Genomic DNA, 16,551 nt, shown 5'->3' with positions numbered 1-16,551 from the left:
GAGAAGTAACTGACATGCTAATTCACGCTCAAGTTTATCAGTATATCTTCAGCTTCACTACCTATTGATTTACAATTAGCTGATAAATATCCTTAAAAACCAGAGTTACCAAGTTCAAGATTAATATAAAAAGATGTAGAATTATCTTTATTTTGTCCTTACAACATCTTATGGATTGAATTGGTGCATCACCCCTGGGTCTTTTTTGTTTGTTTGTTTGTCTGTTTTTTTTAAATAGAAAGTAAGTATTTGGGTATTTTATTTACTTCTGATATAAAGATTGCCAGAGGTTAAAAGCTCATGCATACAGAGTATGGTGTATGTTAAAGATGCAACTACAGAAAAGGCAAGTTGTACCACACCAACTTCATGGTGGGTCAGCCTCGACCAACTTCTGAAAAAACACCAAGCTGCTCTCTCACTCCTCCTTGTTAAGAGAACAGGGGGAAAAAATGAGATGAAGAAAAGTTCATAGGTTGAGATAAAGACAGGGAGACCACTGGCTAATTAGTATAAGACATTTAGTATGAGAAGATTGAATTTAATTTCTTGGAAATTAAAATAGATATTGAAAAAAAAAATACAAAAAATTAAAACACCTTCTCCCCACACCCTACTCTTTCCCAAGTTCGCCTTCACTCCGGATTGGTCCATCTTTTCTCCCCTAGCGGCACAGAGGGATGAGGAATGAGGGGCTGCAGTCAGCCCACAGCAGCTCCTCTCTGCCGTTCCTTCCTCCTCACACTCTTCCTGGCTCCAGCGTGGGTCCTTCCTGTGGCCTGCAGGGAAACACCAGCCCCACTGGGGTCCCTACTGGAGTCGCAGGGCCATCCCTGCCGGGGTATCTTCTCCACTTCTCTCCTCCTCCCTCTCTGCCCTCGGAGCTCGCAGGGCTGTTCCTCACCCCGTTCCCCTCCCTCAGCCCTGGCTGCCGGGCAGCGTTTTGCCCTCCCTTGCCCAGGTTTTCCCCGGGGCTCTCTCCCGCCCGCCCGTGGCTGAGGGGCTCAGCCCTGCCCTGCGCTGGGGCCGCTGGAACCGGCAATAGTCCAGATGGGGCAGCCCCACACAGGGCCCAACACGGCACAGCCCCTTGCCAACATTTCGACACATAAAACTAATTCATGACCAAAATGATCAACTGAATAGAGGAAGGAATAAGACCAGATAGGAGCAAGGGTGGATTTTCCCCTCAAACAATTACTGCTAAACCACTTAAGTGAGAAATGGCAGTTCCACATAAAATGCTGGTTTCATCAATGTTGTCGTTCAGTATAAAGATGTAAAAGCCACAGAACCGAGCTGCTGCTGTGTGAAAATCATAAAATTATAGGAAGTTAAGAATAAAAAAAATAAAAAAAAAGGTCAAGATTTGTTCAGTTTTTCAGTCCATAACAATTTCAAGGAAGATTAGATCACCTTGACAAAATTATCTTGAACCGTTAATTTAAATAACAGTCTCCACATAGAGAACTGATGTTTTGCAATATAGAACTGACAGACTCTATAAAGCTTCCTTGTGAAAACAGTTATTACTTTTACATATTAAATCCAATGTAACTGTTTTGACATAAAAGAGCAAGTTTCTTCTTGGTGCAAATTTATGTTGACTTAAATGAAGTTTAAAAAGGTAAACACTTCATCCTCTGTCTTTTGACTAGGACTGAACTTCAATATGTTCATACTTTTCTGTTTGTTTGGTTGGTCTGTCAAGTCAAAATGCCCTTGTCAGTGCTATGCTTCAGGAAACCTGATATAGCTGAACACACTGGAAGAAAGTCAGATTTGTCAGGTTGATGAAAGCACTCTCTTCCCTCAACTTTGAATTTCCCCTAAATAACCTTTTAATGTTTAGAGATTCCACTTAAACCCCCTCCCCCAAACCACAACATAGTGGTCCACAGCATTTTATGACTTGCAGAATTCAAGTAGTGTGCCTTCAACCTCTTAACATGAAACCAAACAACATTTGTTGAATGAAGGTTGAATGGAGTCAGCAAAGAGGAACTGTCTGTGTCAACAGAACTCAAGATAAAGCCAGTGCACATGTATGTATTTTTATTTTGAAAAGCTTTTGGGTTGGCAACAGTTTTGAGTTAGCTTTTTGTAAAAAATACGGTAGAAAATGAGTCAGCTAACATGATATAGGACCATATAATACCGTGCTCTAGTGATATCAAGTATATTGTTTAGGTTGTTACTGTTACTACATTTTCACTAGATATAGAGGAAAATTATTTCATATAAATACTTTATTTGTGAAAATAGCAACCTAAAAGGTAGTAAGTGTTACTCGAGATGTTGCTTTTGCTGCTTATACCACTTGTCTATCTTCTTACAGAGGTATGAAAATGGCAAACAGGCCATGTACAAAATCTTCAGACTATATCATCTACCTTTTCCTTTTAATTTTTTCTATTATAAAATACAACTCTTTTTTAATCAGAAAAAAACTTGGAACTATTTTGCTTATGTTTAAAATGCTGAAACATCTGATGTGCTTTATGTAAACCTCTATCATTGAATAAAAGCATTTTAATTCTAAAACTCCACTTTTATTTCTTCCTTGGCACTTATTCTAAAATATACATAATTTCCCCTTACTGTAATTAAATCAGTTAATGTTAAATTCTCTTAATATGATCGAGGAAGATTAGATTAACTGTCCTGTATTAGAACTAACTTCTTTTAATCACATGTCACATATTACTTTGAAAAATAATTTCGAATGGCAAATCTGTTATGCCTTATTTATGTTTTCAAGAATAAAATAATAAATTAACAGAATTACTGTCTTGTAAATCCAATGTAAGAACTGGGATTACTTTCCTAATCTAACTTTCAACAAAGCATTTCAAGACATATTAAAAGCTGTTACTTTCCTCTTCCCCTTCCCTTTCCTGAATTCACACTCATTTCCAACTGTTCCATACCTCCTTATCTCCTGCATCAACACAAATCTGAAACTGTTTTTGAACTACAGATAAAAATGTAAGAACTAAGAAAAGTGTCACTCGCAAAATTTTGGAAGAAAAATGCATTTGAAAACCAACACAGATCCGAATACCAGAACAATCATTCTTCTTTAGCCTTCAGAGGACATCTGAAAGTGGATTAAGAGGTATACATTTTGTATTTCAGAGATCCAAAGAGTCCACAGAGAAATTGTCAGTCTTGTGCATTATATTTTTCTGCTATTCCCTCTTAATAGCATGACTCACTCAGCCTCAAATTCACACTGATCTTCCTTTTATCACTGCTTATTGACTTCTCTCTCCAAAGAAAAAAGCACAGCGAATGTGTAGTTATGACTTGCTTCCAGTGCAACTGACCTTCAAGAAATATCCTTTCAAGAAGGAGCAGACCTTCTGCAGAGAGAGGTGTGAAGGTTCTAAATGAAGAATAGACTGAAACATATAGTGTTTCACTTCTTTCTAAAATTCTTTGTTATTTTTATCATATCCTAAGACATGAGTTATCTAACCTAGAAGCACGCAGAAAGTTCAAGAGAAAGGTAAACTATATCAACCATGACAACTGAGAAATGTTAAAGTTTGCAGTCCCACAGTCTAAGTTTTTCTAGATTTCTTCAGGAGAATCTTCATTCCTCTGAGCTGGTGCATTAGGTACCCAATTCCTCACCAGGTCATAGTGCATTCACTAACCCTGCCCCTTTCTGCATTCACAACTATTTTTTTCATTGGAAAAATTTACATCAGAGACATGCAAAAGACAAAAGGTCTCATGTAGCTCAAAGCTCAGTTCTGTGCATTCAAGTTACTTATTTTACACAACGATATTTTATCTCGTTTATTCAAATTTCCACAGATTCGGCATTGCACACCCTCATGCAGATAAACACACGCATGCTTGCTATTGTAGATGAATAGTCATTCTGAACTAACATAGCTAGATACTACTGATTATTGGGAAACCAAATAATTCATATTTTCAAGACATACTCCCCAGATAATTCATAGTTTTGGAAAAAGAAGTCACTGTGGTGTTAAATTCTTTAAAGATATCTTTTTAAATACAGAACCATTTTTTTCAGTTCTTTCTTCGGGGAAACATACCCTGAAACATTGAAACCTTACCCCAAGTGCAACAGCAGTGAACCATTTCAATAAACCGAGAACCACAGAAAATACTTATCATCTACAAAAGTATAATTTCTTGTTTCTACAATAACCTCATTTTTCCAGGATGTGTGTTTTGCCATACATAAAACCCTTCTGCATATGGCTAATATGGATTAATTTTATATTAATTTTTCCAATCTCCAAATGACATTTTCTTAGAGAAAAGAAATAATGTCTGAGGAATGGGTATATGCTTGATATTAAAATATAATGGTGATTTGTTGTCCTGACGCTTGCTGTGTAACAGATGATGGCAGTGAATTAATCCATCCTCTTGACAGTCATTTCATGGTAAGAATAAGAAACCTTACCATTTTCATTGCAGGCCTACCCTATTCTTGTCCTCAGTGTGCATTTCCATGACAATGACTGTGATCATTATAACAGCATTGTACATAATGACTCTGCTTTCTGTGATGTTACTCCCAAATTGAGTGTGAAAAATGTGAAAGGACAGATCTCAAATGGCAAAACTCTCACCAGTGAAGCAGAGTAGTCTACAGAATTAATAATTGACAGAATTGATACCATGCTGCCACCGAACAGAAGCCTGGAATTAAAGGGCACTACATTCTTTTATAAATGGAGAGACTTTGCACAAAAATCACTTGTCAAATTAAAGGTACATAGAATGAGACCTTGATGGGGTGTGTACAATTAATTGCAACATTAGTAAAACATCTATTTTTCAAAATGAAAAGGAGCTCGTGCATAATGACCATTACAGAAATTTTGCTAATTACTAATATTATGACAGCCTCACCGTTTTTTTTCTTAATATAAATATATGCCTGAGCTAATATGATTGATCTTTGCTGTAAATCAGGTCATCAGAATCATCACAACAAATGGAAAATAGAGTACAGTTGTTTTTAAGTTCCACAAAGGTTTCGCAAAGATAAGCTTGCTAATGTTGTAAAGTACTTGGAGCAGAAAATTGTAAGCATCAGAGGGAATTCTTTGAGGAAGAGGGGGGAAAAATCTCTCAGTACAGAAGAAGGAATGTCCTCAAACAAGGCATACAGTCACATTTTGACCACAAAGGACTGAAAGAAACTCTATTGATTGATCTCTGTAAATGTAGCATTAATAGAGCGGTCAGAGGATGAAATGAAATACATAATGCTATCATAAGAACATAAAATTGAAAGGGATCATGCTTTAGTTCACTGAATCCAGACCTCTGTTCTGGTATGAAATCATGTCTATAAATACTTTCATAAAGACAAGCACACTTAAATTTGAAACCCCTTCAGTTTTTTTTTTTTTAATTCTTCCTATTAGTAGACTCTTTCAGAATCTGAATTATTCTTGTTCCCATATAAAGTAAAATTTCATCAACTTAAATAGCTTTTCTCTTTTCATTGTGGTTTCTTCTGAGGTGTATTATAATGTGCCCTCTCTATTATTTATGGGAATAATTAAACAAACATATTCTCCACTACCATCTTAGCCATAGTATTTAATTTTCTCTGTATAGCTTCATATATAAATCCATTTTTCTTGAACAAAATTAGCCAGTACAGTAAATAGGTTAACATTATTTTGCACAATGTCTTCAATACTACTTTATCCCTGTTTTTTTATTATCTCAGCTTTTGCAGCTTAGTATCATACTTACCTTCTTTCAAGTATGACATTAGAGGCAATGTTTTATCTGGTAACCAGACCCTTCTCTTTCTCTGTCATTTACAATAAACCACTAGTGTATAACATAAATTCAATATATTGTTTTGTAAGAGCCTTATAACCTTGTAGTCCTGAGGTTTACTCTATATTTCTATATCCAAATCATATTCATGATATCTAGCTCTCTCCAGACAATGTTTTATTCTCCTGCATAGCGTTACATCAGCAAGATGTTTGCAACATGTTTCTTCTACTCCAAAATCATTTATGAAAATGTTAATCAGTCTAAGGTGGATCTGGATGGATAACTCCTTGTTCCCTCACCTATTTTAAAAGCTTCTCTTTCAATGCAAATCATTAGCTCCATTTAGAAAGGTCCTTTCTCAGTTTACATTTCCTGCACATATTTCAACAATTTTTGGTGTGCTGAAATACTTGGTGTTTTACTAAGGCTGGTGTAACTGAATAAATACTTTTTTTTTTTGTCTTTGTGTTAACAGTAGCTTAAATACAGTTGCTTCACTTGTTATTTTTATTTCAGATGACACTGTTCAAATTTGAAAGCCCTCACTAACAGCCATCTGTGATTCAGAAGCTACTAGTTTCCTTGGATGTTTTTCTTACTCTACAATGTAATTTCAGGATTCCCCATTAGAAGGCAAACTAAAAAGAAGTAGTTCCTTTACCATGTCCACCTTTCTTTATGCCTCATATTAAATGTCTTTCTCCATTTCTATTAAGGAAATTAAGACTTATTTAGATTATGTAATAAAAAAAAATCTATCATAATGCTGCAAGACAGAATTCAGGGGGAGAAAATACTCCTTCTGTCATACACCATGCCTTAAAGCTACACAGAGAGTTTTGCATTATTTTAATGCAAATTTAAAACCCAAGCTATACAGACAACATTACACAACGAGACTTCAGTTGGCCAGGTTTCAGTTCAACTACATCAGCCTGATCTTTTTGTCTGAAGCTCATTCTATACATGAAAACATAAATGCAGGGCTTGTTCTCAAAGACTTCTGAGGAACTCTAACAAGTAACACACCTTGTACCTCTTTTTATGAAGGAAGTCACAGAGAATTTCCTTTTGGAGGAGACTTTTTCCACCCTACAGTCAGAGTGGAATGAACACCCTATGGAGCCTAGACTGCATTTGTAATGTTCTTTTAAGCAGAACTGAATATAATTCTGAAATAGTCTGGAAAAGCCTTTAGCTATGACCCCGTGCATTGGGGGATCTGGAAACTGATGTAACAGCCTCAACGGCACTCACTTTGTGTTCAGCTGAGCTCAGAAGAAAAGCTGTTTTATCATATTTTATTATCCTCACCCTATATACTTTTGTAATTTTTTTCTTTATAATAAACACAGTATACAACTGGCAAGTTCAACATGAATGTATGTACCAATCTAAGAGGTACATCCTCCTTTAAAAAAAGAGGTGCCATCTAGAGTTTTCCTCTATCAATGCCACAGTTCAGAGAATGGGAAAAAACAAACCAAAAGCAAAAAAAAAGACAATGACCTTACCTTTCCTACATACTGAGGATCTGGTCCCATGTGTTCTTCTAAAACAAAGAACTGATTCCACACCCATCCACGCTTGGGACGATGATGCACTTCTGTTTCGCCTTCTATGTGTTTGGTTTGATTTCTAGTCACCTTGATGGAGCCATGGTGAGCAGCTCCATAACACCTCTGCACAAAACAGAGACAAACTAGGACTGGGTAGATACAAGATGTAATTCTCATTGTAGGACAAGCTTCCTGTTCAAGGTTTTCTTTCTCTTGTCTTTTTCAGCTGTAATCCTTTAATAAATTCCCGAGACAGAAGGTGAAGCCTGGTTCAGAAATACAGTCCAAATTGGGGTTTTCCTCTTGTTCATTGTTTAGCTGCCCATTTGGGAAAGCTCAAATTATATTTACATTATGAAAAGCTGACTGGAAAAATTGATATTTCTTCCGAGATCTTCACAATAGAGTTCCACAGCCGGCCATTTTCTATCTAATAGAAAAAAAAAGAAAGCCACTTACTCATCACTAAAACCAGTCATTTTCAGGTTTCTGACCTACACTCAAAGCTGTACTAACCAGTCAGTCAAAGACTGTAATTGGAATTAAAATTTCTTTTCAATCCTTCCTGTAAAAGTTTTTCCTGATTGTTTATGTTAAAATACCTCTAAGACTTAGCACGGCTCCTTCAAGCTATGAAAACACTCACATCATTAAAACCTGGATGATTCAGGACAATTCCTTTGGCCTTTACATGCAAATGATTGACATGGTCTGGCAGTAAAACAAAATCTCTTCTAAAGAGTCATTAGGCAGTGATTGGTAAATCGTTTCACATGGGGTTTTGATGTTCCACATGCCACACAGATACTCAACTTGACGAAAAATACCTAGTCTATAACAGGTTTTGAAAGAAGGCCTCCAAAATGGGATTTGAGGATTCTGAGTCAATACTAGGGCATATTGACAGGAACTTTCAGTCAAAATGTTTATTTTTACACCTTGTGCTTTACATAAATTTCAACCAACATCACACTAGACCTTCATAAAATTATGTCATACTGACAGAAAATTCATATACTGTTGTTTAGATGATCAGTATTATTCCCAGTGACAATATTCATTCAGCCTCAAAAAAGGAAAATGTAACGTTTTATACTACAGTAGTAAAATATAAATATGTATGTGGAAGTTGATGTAGCGCTTAAAGCAAAGTACCTTGAAAGGAGTAAAATAATTCTTCAAACTTAGAGAAACAGTTACCTTAAGGTAACCATTTGTTCAGTTACCTCAAGATATCAATCAGTCAGCCAGGAGTCTGAAAACATGCAAACAAATCTATGAAAAGTGGAATCTTCCGATACTGATTTTGTTGAGGTATCTTAAAGTCATTACAAGCTACGTAAACAGAAACACAATGAAACTAAATTTGTTTCTAAGTTTTATGAGAACCCAACAGAATAAATTCATGATTTCTAAAGAAGAAACAAACTAGAAATTAGAAATCAGTTGGAAAAATACTGCAGTGGAAGGAAATTTATTAGCTGCATTTTGGTTGCAGATTTTTTGACCTTATGCTTCTTTCAAGTCCATATTAATAACAGAAGCCTGGAACTTTTAGCTAAGAACAGTTTTTCATCAGAATAATGGAAGAATACTGTTGCACATTAGAAATAACCAGAAAGCACATATTTTCCACTGCTAATATTTGGTTCAGGACAGTGGGTTTTGCTGAACTAAAGGAAGAACTCCAGTCTCTTGTGGCTGTGTGGTAGCTCAAAAAGAAACTCTGTACAACTGAGGAAAGAAATTTGTAGACATTTAGTATTTCCCTGCTACTTATTTCCATAACAATGTAATCTCCCCTCAACCCCTATGAAGACCAAGATACTGTTGTCTTAAAGACTGTCTTCCATCTCAGAACAGATTCATACAACATGAGGAATATTATCTCCTTTAAGTACAAATGTGATTTAATAGGATTTTTTTTTACAGTTAAATTTTGTATGAAATCTAAGTTATACTAGTGACAGAATCCAGCCATTCTGGGGCTCACATTTGTTTCTTGCTATGTACTCTTCTTTCTTGATTTCCTTGCCTTTCTCCATTCTTTCCTGATTCTTGCCAGAAATCAGTTTTTGCCTTGAGGCATGCAATTTCCTTCTACAGATTTCTATATTTACAGATGAATTATTTAAATATATCAATCACTTTTATACTTCAGACATACATTAAAATTAAGAAGTACCTCAAAAAATGTAAGGGCTGTAGTTTTATCCATTCAAGTATTATTTTTCTTCCCTTAGTTTCCATCTTGAGAAAAGACTGGGAGCCATTAATAAGACTATAAATAGTGCATAATAAGTTAAAAATGCTATATAAAGTGCATTGAAATTTCTCAGAATGACACATTTAAAATGTATTTGAAATCATTGCTGCTAAGCTTTCTTTTATAAAAGCTATGGAAATGGTTGTGATGGAAAATCCTTGCCTTATAAAAAAGTATAAATGAGTGCAGAAATAACAACAAATCAAGATTTACTATACAGAACTTTATTTCTCCCCCCTCTCAGAAATCATCCATAGGAAAAAAAAAACAAAAACAAAAACAAAACCAAAAAAAAATAAGAGGAAAAAAAGCAGCAAAATATCAAGGGCTTCTTCATCTCAAAAAATATCTGTTCTTCTTAGCATTAGCATTAACTAGGAGGCATTAAATTTATATTTTGTTAAAACCACTATTTTATTTAACTCAATTAAGAGAATAACTCTTAAACACCTGACCCCAAAATTAAAGCTTTAAAATCCTTTATTCTGAACAATAGGAAAGAAATATTACAACAACACCTACTTTCTGTTATAATCATGCTTAGAAGTTCAGGCCTCAATTGATCCCAAATTGTATGTGAAGCCTGGGCAATCATTTCCAGGCTAAGAGAAATACAACTATTAAAAGGGAGGGGATTTTTAGTGCAGATTCTTTGAAGTGTTATAGCTCTGGCAAACATCTTTAAAAACAAAGCCTAACTAATGTTCAGTACCAAGGTCCTCATTCTCACTCAGCACTCTCCTACTAAAGGTACTAAAGGTACAAGCATTCATTACAAACCTGTCCCCACCCTCCCTTATCTCCACCCTCCACCACATAAACCTCAAATCTACCTTGAAGACATCAGATCAGAGTGGCCTGCAGGGGGAAGTTCAGATGGAAATACCTCAAACAGTTAACACAGAAGAGGCAGTAAAGCAATGAACAAAGAAACTTGAACTGTGACCAAAGGAAAAAACCCACAAACCAAACCAAACCAAACCCCTGAACTTTCTGAAATCCCTTGAATTGTTGCCTTAAGCTAATATGCTGAGATGCTGCCTGCTCATTGCTCTTGTCTGCAGTTTCAGATAAAGTGCACTGCTTTATGATTTTTGTTATAAAGATGCATGCAACTGCAGAGTAGACTTGTGTTATCGTTGTCTCCTGGGAGCCCCTAAGAAAATGAGTTGTGTATCTCAAGAGACTATCAGACTGAGTTAAAATTAAAAGAAATAATTAAATAAGATGAGGTGGGAAAGTTCCACCAGCATTGCTGGAAATCATTACAGCAGAGTAGTTACTGCTTAGCGTGGCAGCAAGACTATAATGAATTCCCAGGAAACCAACAGGAGCACAGTGATGCAAAATGCGTATGCTTCACCATCATGAGGACATGCATCCTTCATACTGGGGAATTCTCCTGAATCTCAGAGTCCCCTATCTCCCATAATCAAATTGACCCATATTTGAATTCATCTGAATGACTGAGTTTTGTAAATGCACATTCATCACAGTTCAACACATATTTTGTCACATCCCTTGGGGACCCTTTGCAGTTCCATGATGACAGAGTGACAAAGTTATAGAACTTGTAAGAAATTGCATTGCTCATACACTTTCTGACTTCTCCCTCTGCACTCTGCCCTCTAAACCTCCTCCCCATCAGAACAAATTCTTTGATTATCAAAATCTGAACAGCTTCAAAACCATGTCATTATTATATATAAATAATCAGGCAGGAAAATCTTACATTCGGTATTGCCTGTGCTTATTGTTTATTCCCAATGCTATATCCCTCATAGAATCAACCAGATTGGAAAAGACCTCTGAGATCATCAAGTCCGACTCTTGATCCAGCACTGCTGCAGTTACTAGACCATGGCACTCAGTGCCACATCCAGTCTCATCTCAAAAACCTCCAGGGACAGTGAATCCACTACTTCCCTGAGCAGTCCATTCCAATGCCTGATTAACCTCTCTGTAAAAAATTTTTTCTTAATATCCAACCTAAACCTCCCCTGGTAGAGCTTAAGACCATGCCCTCTTGTCCTACTACTGGTTTCCCGGCAGAAGAGACCAACGCCCACCTGGCTACAGCCTCCTTTCAGGTAGTTGGAGACAGTGATGAGGTCTCCCAGCACTGCAAAAACAATGGTGTATTGACCGGGAGACCAAAGATAGAATAACGGACTACTGTCAGAAAGAAAAAACTGGATGTGTTTTTTTGTTATATCCTTTGAATAAGAGTTTCATAGATTGCCAAAAGAGAATATACAGTACTCCTGATGACTTCAGGTAACTGGCTGAAAAAAAGTGGCCTTCATCTAGGTAGATGAAGGGAAATAGTTCCTCTATAGTTGATCTCTAATCTCTATTCCCAAGGCTGGTAGAGCTGAGCTAGGGACATGACAAACTGAAGCACCAAGTTTTTCTCAGCCTATATAATAGTCCGTGCTTTCTAACATACAGTGTCTTCTGCTCATGCTAGTCAATTTGACAGAAGTAGTGGCAAAACTGTTTTGGAAAGCATTTAAAACTGTGTTACGTGTTGTTTTGCCCCTTTGTTGTAGTTACTTGTACCTATGTGTATGAAATAGAAAACTAGAAAAAAAAGCAATTAATAAAATGAAAATTCTGTAAATAATTTCATAGTAATTTCAAGAATCACAAATGTTTTGACAATATAGTTCTAAATTGACAAAATTACAAATGAAAAACTGGGCTACTTTTTAAATTTCAATAGCATAAGGAAATTTCCTTTATTGGTGAGATAACTGCATGAGATATAGAACTAAATTATCGCTAAATTTATGTGTAGGTATATTACTTTTCTGAAAGCTAGTCTTTATCACCCTGAAACTTGATCAGGGTGATCAAGAAAAAAACAGAGAGAAAAGAGCATTTGATATCCCTCTCCTCAATTCTTAAAGCCAGCAAATCTAGCTGATGGCTGTACAGTGTCAAGGGTTGTTATTTTTTGTACCTCTTTCACATTTAATTGCAGTTTTTTGGTAAAGACCACTTCTAATCACCTAAAGCCAAAAAGTATATATGCTAATAGATACTGACTGTTACTTCACCTAGGAAATTATTTTATATAAACTGCCTTTTACGAAATAAATAGAAATAAGAACAACAGCAACAATGAAATTCTCCATGAAAAATAAAGGTTATTCTTTCATAAAAGGCAACAGAAATTCTGTTGTAGAGAGAAAGTTGGGGGTGGGGAAATCCAACCAACAAGCAATCAGACATTATAGAAAGATAAATATCATAAGAAAAAATAGAAAAAGATACAACAAAAAATCACTGGAAAACAAATCAAGGCAGAGAAGCAGATTGGAAAGTTCAATTGGAAACAGCTGAAGCTGTGAAAACCAATATGTGAAGCTATCAGAGATGATGTAAAAAATCCAGCAGTACTATTTCTATGAAATATGAGATATCTAGTTAATACAGCTCAAGAGAGAGATGGTTAAATAAAGAAAATATTAACTGGAAACAAAAATCGTGGAACAAAATTCCACACAAAATATATCTGTTTCTGGAAATCAGTATGCTGAAATTGCCAAGGGAAGTAAAAACCTGGTATATTTTTCGTTATGATTTTTACCTTCCATACCCAAAAATCTCTACTTCTAACTTCCACTTTTTCACGTACATCTCACAGATCGAGCCAATGGCTAACACATTTGATATCAAAAAATAAAAAATATATACCATATAAAGTAATAAAACAGCATAAGGACAACCGTAGAGGGTAGATGATTACAGGTTGTTATGCAGTATGTGCAAAAAGCTGAGATATTCTTAGATTCAATTTACAATCAGAGAAACACGTTATGTAAAATTAATTATTTAGATGAGTACATCACTCTTCCTGACATTGCTCAAATGAAAATCAAAGAAAGGCAAAGAAATGCCCTCCTTTTTCATTTCTTCTCCCCTTTTACCTCCTACCTACCAAAAAAAGAACAGTTATAAGAAAAGACCAAGAAGAAACAAAACCTAGTGGCTGTATCCTGAAATACTGTTAAGAAAAGGGAAATCACACAGTTTTGAGCATTCTAAAACAGCAAAAACAAAACCAGACAAATCTTTCACATGGGAAAGCAAGCTAGCTGGTCCTCTGGAAAGGAACTTCTTATATTACATAACATAAAGACAGATGTTGGTTTTACATGCCCTAATGTTGTAATTAGATACCCAAAAACAGTCACTGTGCAGGAAAAAATAAATTCCTCTCCCTATTTGATTTTTTAAAGGTGACAGTAGCATTTAGATGCAGATTCTAAATATATCTTAAAAAAAAAATATATTTTAAGATAGTAAAGTGTGATGAATTTTTCAATAGCATCCTGACTGACATACATAAATCAAACAATCCCTCCTATGAGACTCCATTCCTCCTACTGTCTCAGAGCTCCACAGAGACTATGTCAAAAGCCTCCATTAAATCTACAGGTTGTAACACCTAAGAGTTCTTCCCAAGTGTTCACAATCCAGGTTATTTTTTAAAGTCTAAGACTGTCTCTTCTTCTCTTTCCAATCCCTCTTCCATTTAAGGTAGATGTTATTTCCAAATATTGCTTTTACCTTCAGTGATATATTTCATGAGGTTTATTGCTATATTTTTCTTAATTATACATTTCTTGTTTTGGTATCTCAACACCATAAAATTTCAGTACCTTCTAAGTCACAGAAACCAAAATAATATTATTGTTCTGTGAAGATCACAGAAAATACAGCTTAGCCATATTTTTGGATTAACAATTGCTGAATATGTAATTAGTTTTTAAGTATTTCAATAGTTTTCAGAGGCCTAATTGAAACTTAGTGCGTTTGTTCACATTTTCATTATAGGTTTGATTCTAGACAGTTTGTACCTAAACCTTCAACACACCATAAGTATGGACTGTTGTCTATTTCTAGTACAACAAATTAGTCAGATCTTTTCCTTTGTAAAAATATTATATTATATTTATTATATTATATATAAAATATGATGTGACTGAAAAATGAAGATGGCTAGAAATGGTTTTACATCCAGAATTAGCACACTGAGCTTTCTAGTTTTTTTTTAAATTCTATCTTGTCAAGATGGAATCAAAAAAATTCAAAACTTTCCTTTAAAATCCTAGCTGCAGCCCTAGCAATTAACCAGTATTAGTTCGATCCAAGTTCTAGATAAAAGCTCACTTTCTTTTCCCTTTACTTTTATCTCCAGTATAAGATACACTGTTCAGAGTCCAGGTCCCCTATTACCTTAATAAGCATTAAAAAGTTACCTTGTTGGCTGGAACAGGTTGGATGATTTAAAGCTAGGGTCAAAAAACAGGGTAGACATGGCATATATAATAGTTTTTGAGACCTTATATCTGTCTACAACTGCCACACAAGGGAAAGAGGAGGGGCAGGTACTGATCTCTTACCTCTATTGACCAGAGAGGACCCAAGAAAATGGCCTGAAGTTGTGTCAAGGGAGGTTTAGGTTGGCTATTAGAAAAAGGTTCTTCACCCAGCAGGTGGTTGGGTGCTCCCCAGGAAAGTGGTCATAGCACCAAGCCTGACAAGCATTTGGGCAAGAATCTCAGGCACATGCTGTGATTCTTGGGGATGGTCCTGCGCAGAGCCAAGAGTTGGACTTCGATGATCCTTGTGGACCCCTTCTAGCTCAGGATACTCTGTGATTCTATGATTATTTTTAGAAGAGGTGCCGCATTCCTTACAGAAGGAGGCATGTGAACTGATGTTCAGAGTTTGTTATGAAGAAAATTGGAAGTACAGCCTATCAGTACCTGATAGAATTAGAAGAACACAGAAATGCTGAACCAGTGCAAGCTGTCCTGGGTAAAATTCCTTCCCCACAACACCTAGATTAAAGGAGATTAGTCATGTGTTATATCTAAATGCACTTCCCCAGAGGACAAAACCCCACTGGAACCTGACCTAACAGTAGCATGAGGATGAAGGGAGTGTGAAAAGCTGAAAAGGCCTTAGAAGACAAATAGCCACAAAAAACATTCAAAAAGTTTGAATGTTGCTTATGGCAAAAGAAACTCTTGAATAGTTGTTGGGCCAGAACCTGCTTTATCATTCCTTTTTTTTTTTTTTTGATAAAATAGATTGTCAAAACTGTCTTGTACCAACATCTTAAAATAGTAGTTTTAATAGGATTTCAAGGAATTTATAAAAATCAATGTGGACTGATGATCAAGCTACTTTTTTCTTGTACTGTGTGTAGCTTATCACTAACCACAAGCTTTAAGGTATTTCTTAACAGGTAGCATAAATTGAAGCACCACTCACAAAGCATGAAAACTAGCCACATTACAACTAGGCAACTAATCCAGCAACTTCTATGGCAAACGAGCTTCATACCATGGCCCAAATAAAGGATTCTAGGTACACTGACTCACAGTATGATACAAAAATAAAGAAAACCCCTAACAATTCGAAGAAGAATGGTTTGTGTTTAATCAACAACAACAATAGAACCAAAAAGAAAAATGGGCTGGAGGTCTAGTCATTTATACACAAAAATATTCAATTTTTACATACAAACCACCAATGGCCCATAACAAAACCCTATAAACAAAACCCCTTGAAATTCCCCTCAGAAGAGGGGTTATCATTGCCAGACTACAAACAGATGGATCATATAAGATCTTCACATGCATTGTTATGCTAGAAATATATTAAAACCTCTATGCAATCCAAGTTTTATTGTCATAACATGATTTTTAAAAGTGTATCTAATTGATGCTTTTGTTAGTTGATGTGCAAAGATGAGCTGTGATCTGCTATGCTGCCTTTAGCAATAAATGTCTCCAATGAGTGGTTAACGGTAGAGATGATTTAGGACTCCTTGATTTTTGAAAAAAAAATTAAGAAGGTTATTAGAAGGCTGTCATATTCATAAATAGATATAGGAAACTATTAAACACTACA

The 16,551-nt window shown here is 35.7% G+C and overlaps 1 protein-coding gene across 10 annotated transcripts in view; it reads right to left on the bottom strand.

The window, feature by feature from the left end:
- Positions 1-16,551, bottom strand: part of CDH18 (cadherin 18) — a 487,011-nt gene that overhangs the window by 151,240 nt on the left and 319,220 nt on the right. For all 10 annotated transcript variants that reach the window (XM_051799307.1, XM_051799317.1, XM_051799309.1 and 7 more), the window contains one exon: positions 7,308-7,782. In XM_051799307.1, the coding sequence (XP_051655267.1) occupies positions 7,308-7,529 (222 nt within the window). In that variant the 5' untranslated portion in view covers positions 7,530-7,782. The remainder of the gene's footprint in view (positions 1-7,307; positions 7,783-16,551) is intronic.

The sequence above is a fragment of the Manacus candei genome, unplaced genomic scaffold, assembly GCF_025592945.1.
Source record: "Manacus candei isolate 608988 ecotype Guabito, Panama unplaced genomic scaffold, ASM2559294v1 h1tg000049l, whole genome shotgun sequence".
Taxonomy (NCBI): domain Eukaryota; kingdom Metazoa; phylum Chordata; class Aves; order Passeriformes; family Pipridae; genus Manacus; species Manacus candei.
Note: the sequence above shows the minus strand (reverse complement) of the source record. Positions and strands in the feature narration are given on the sequence as shown.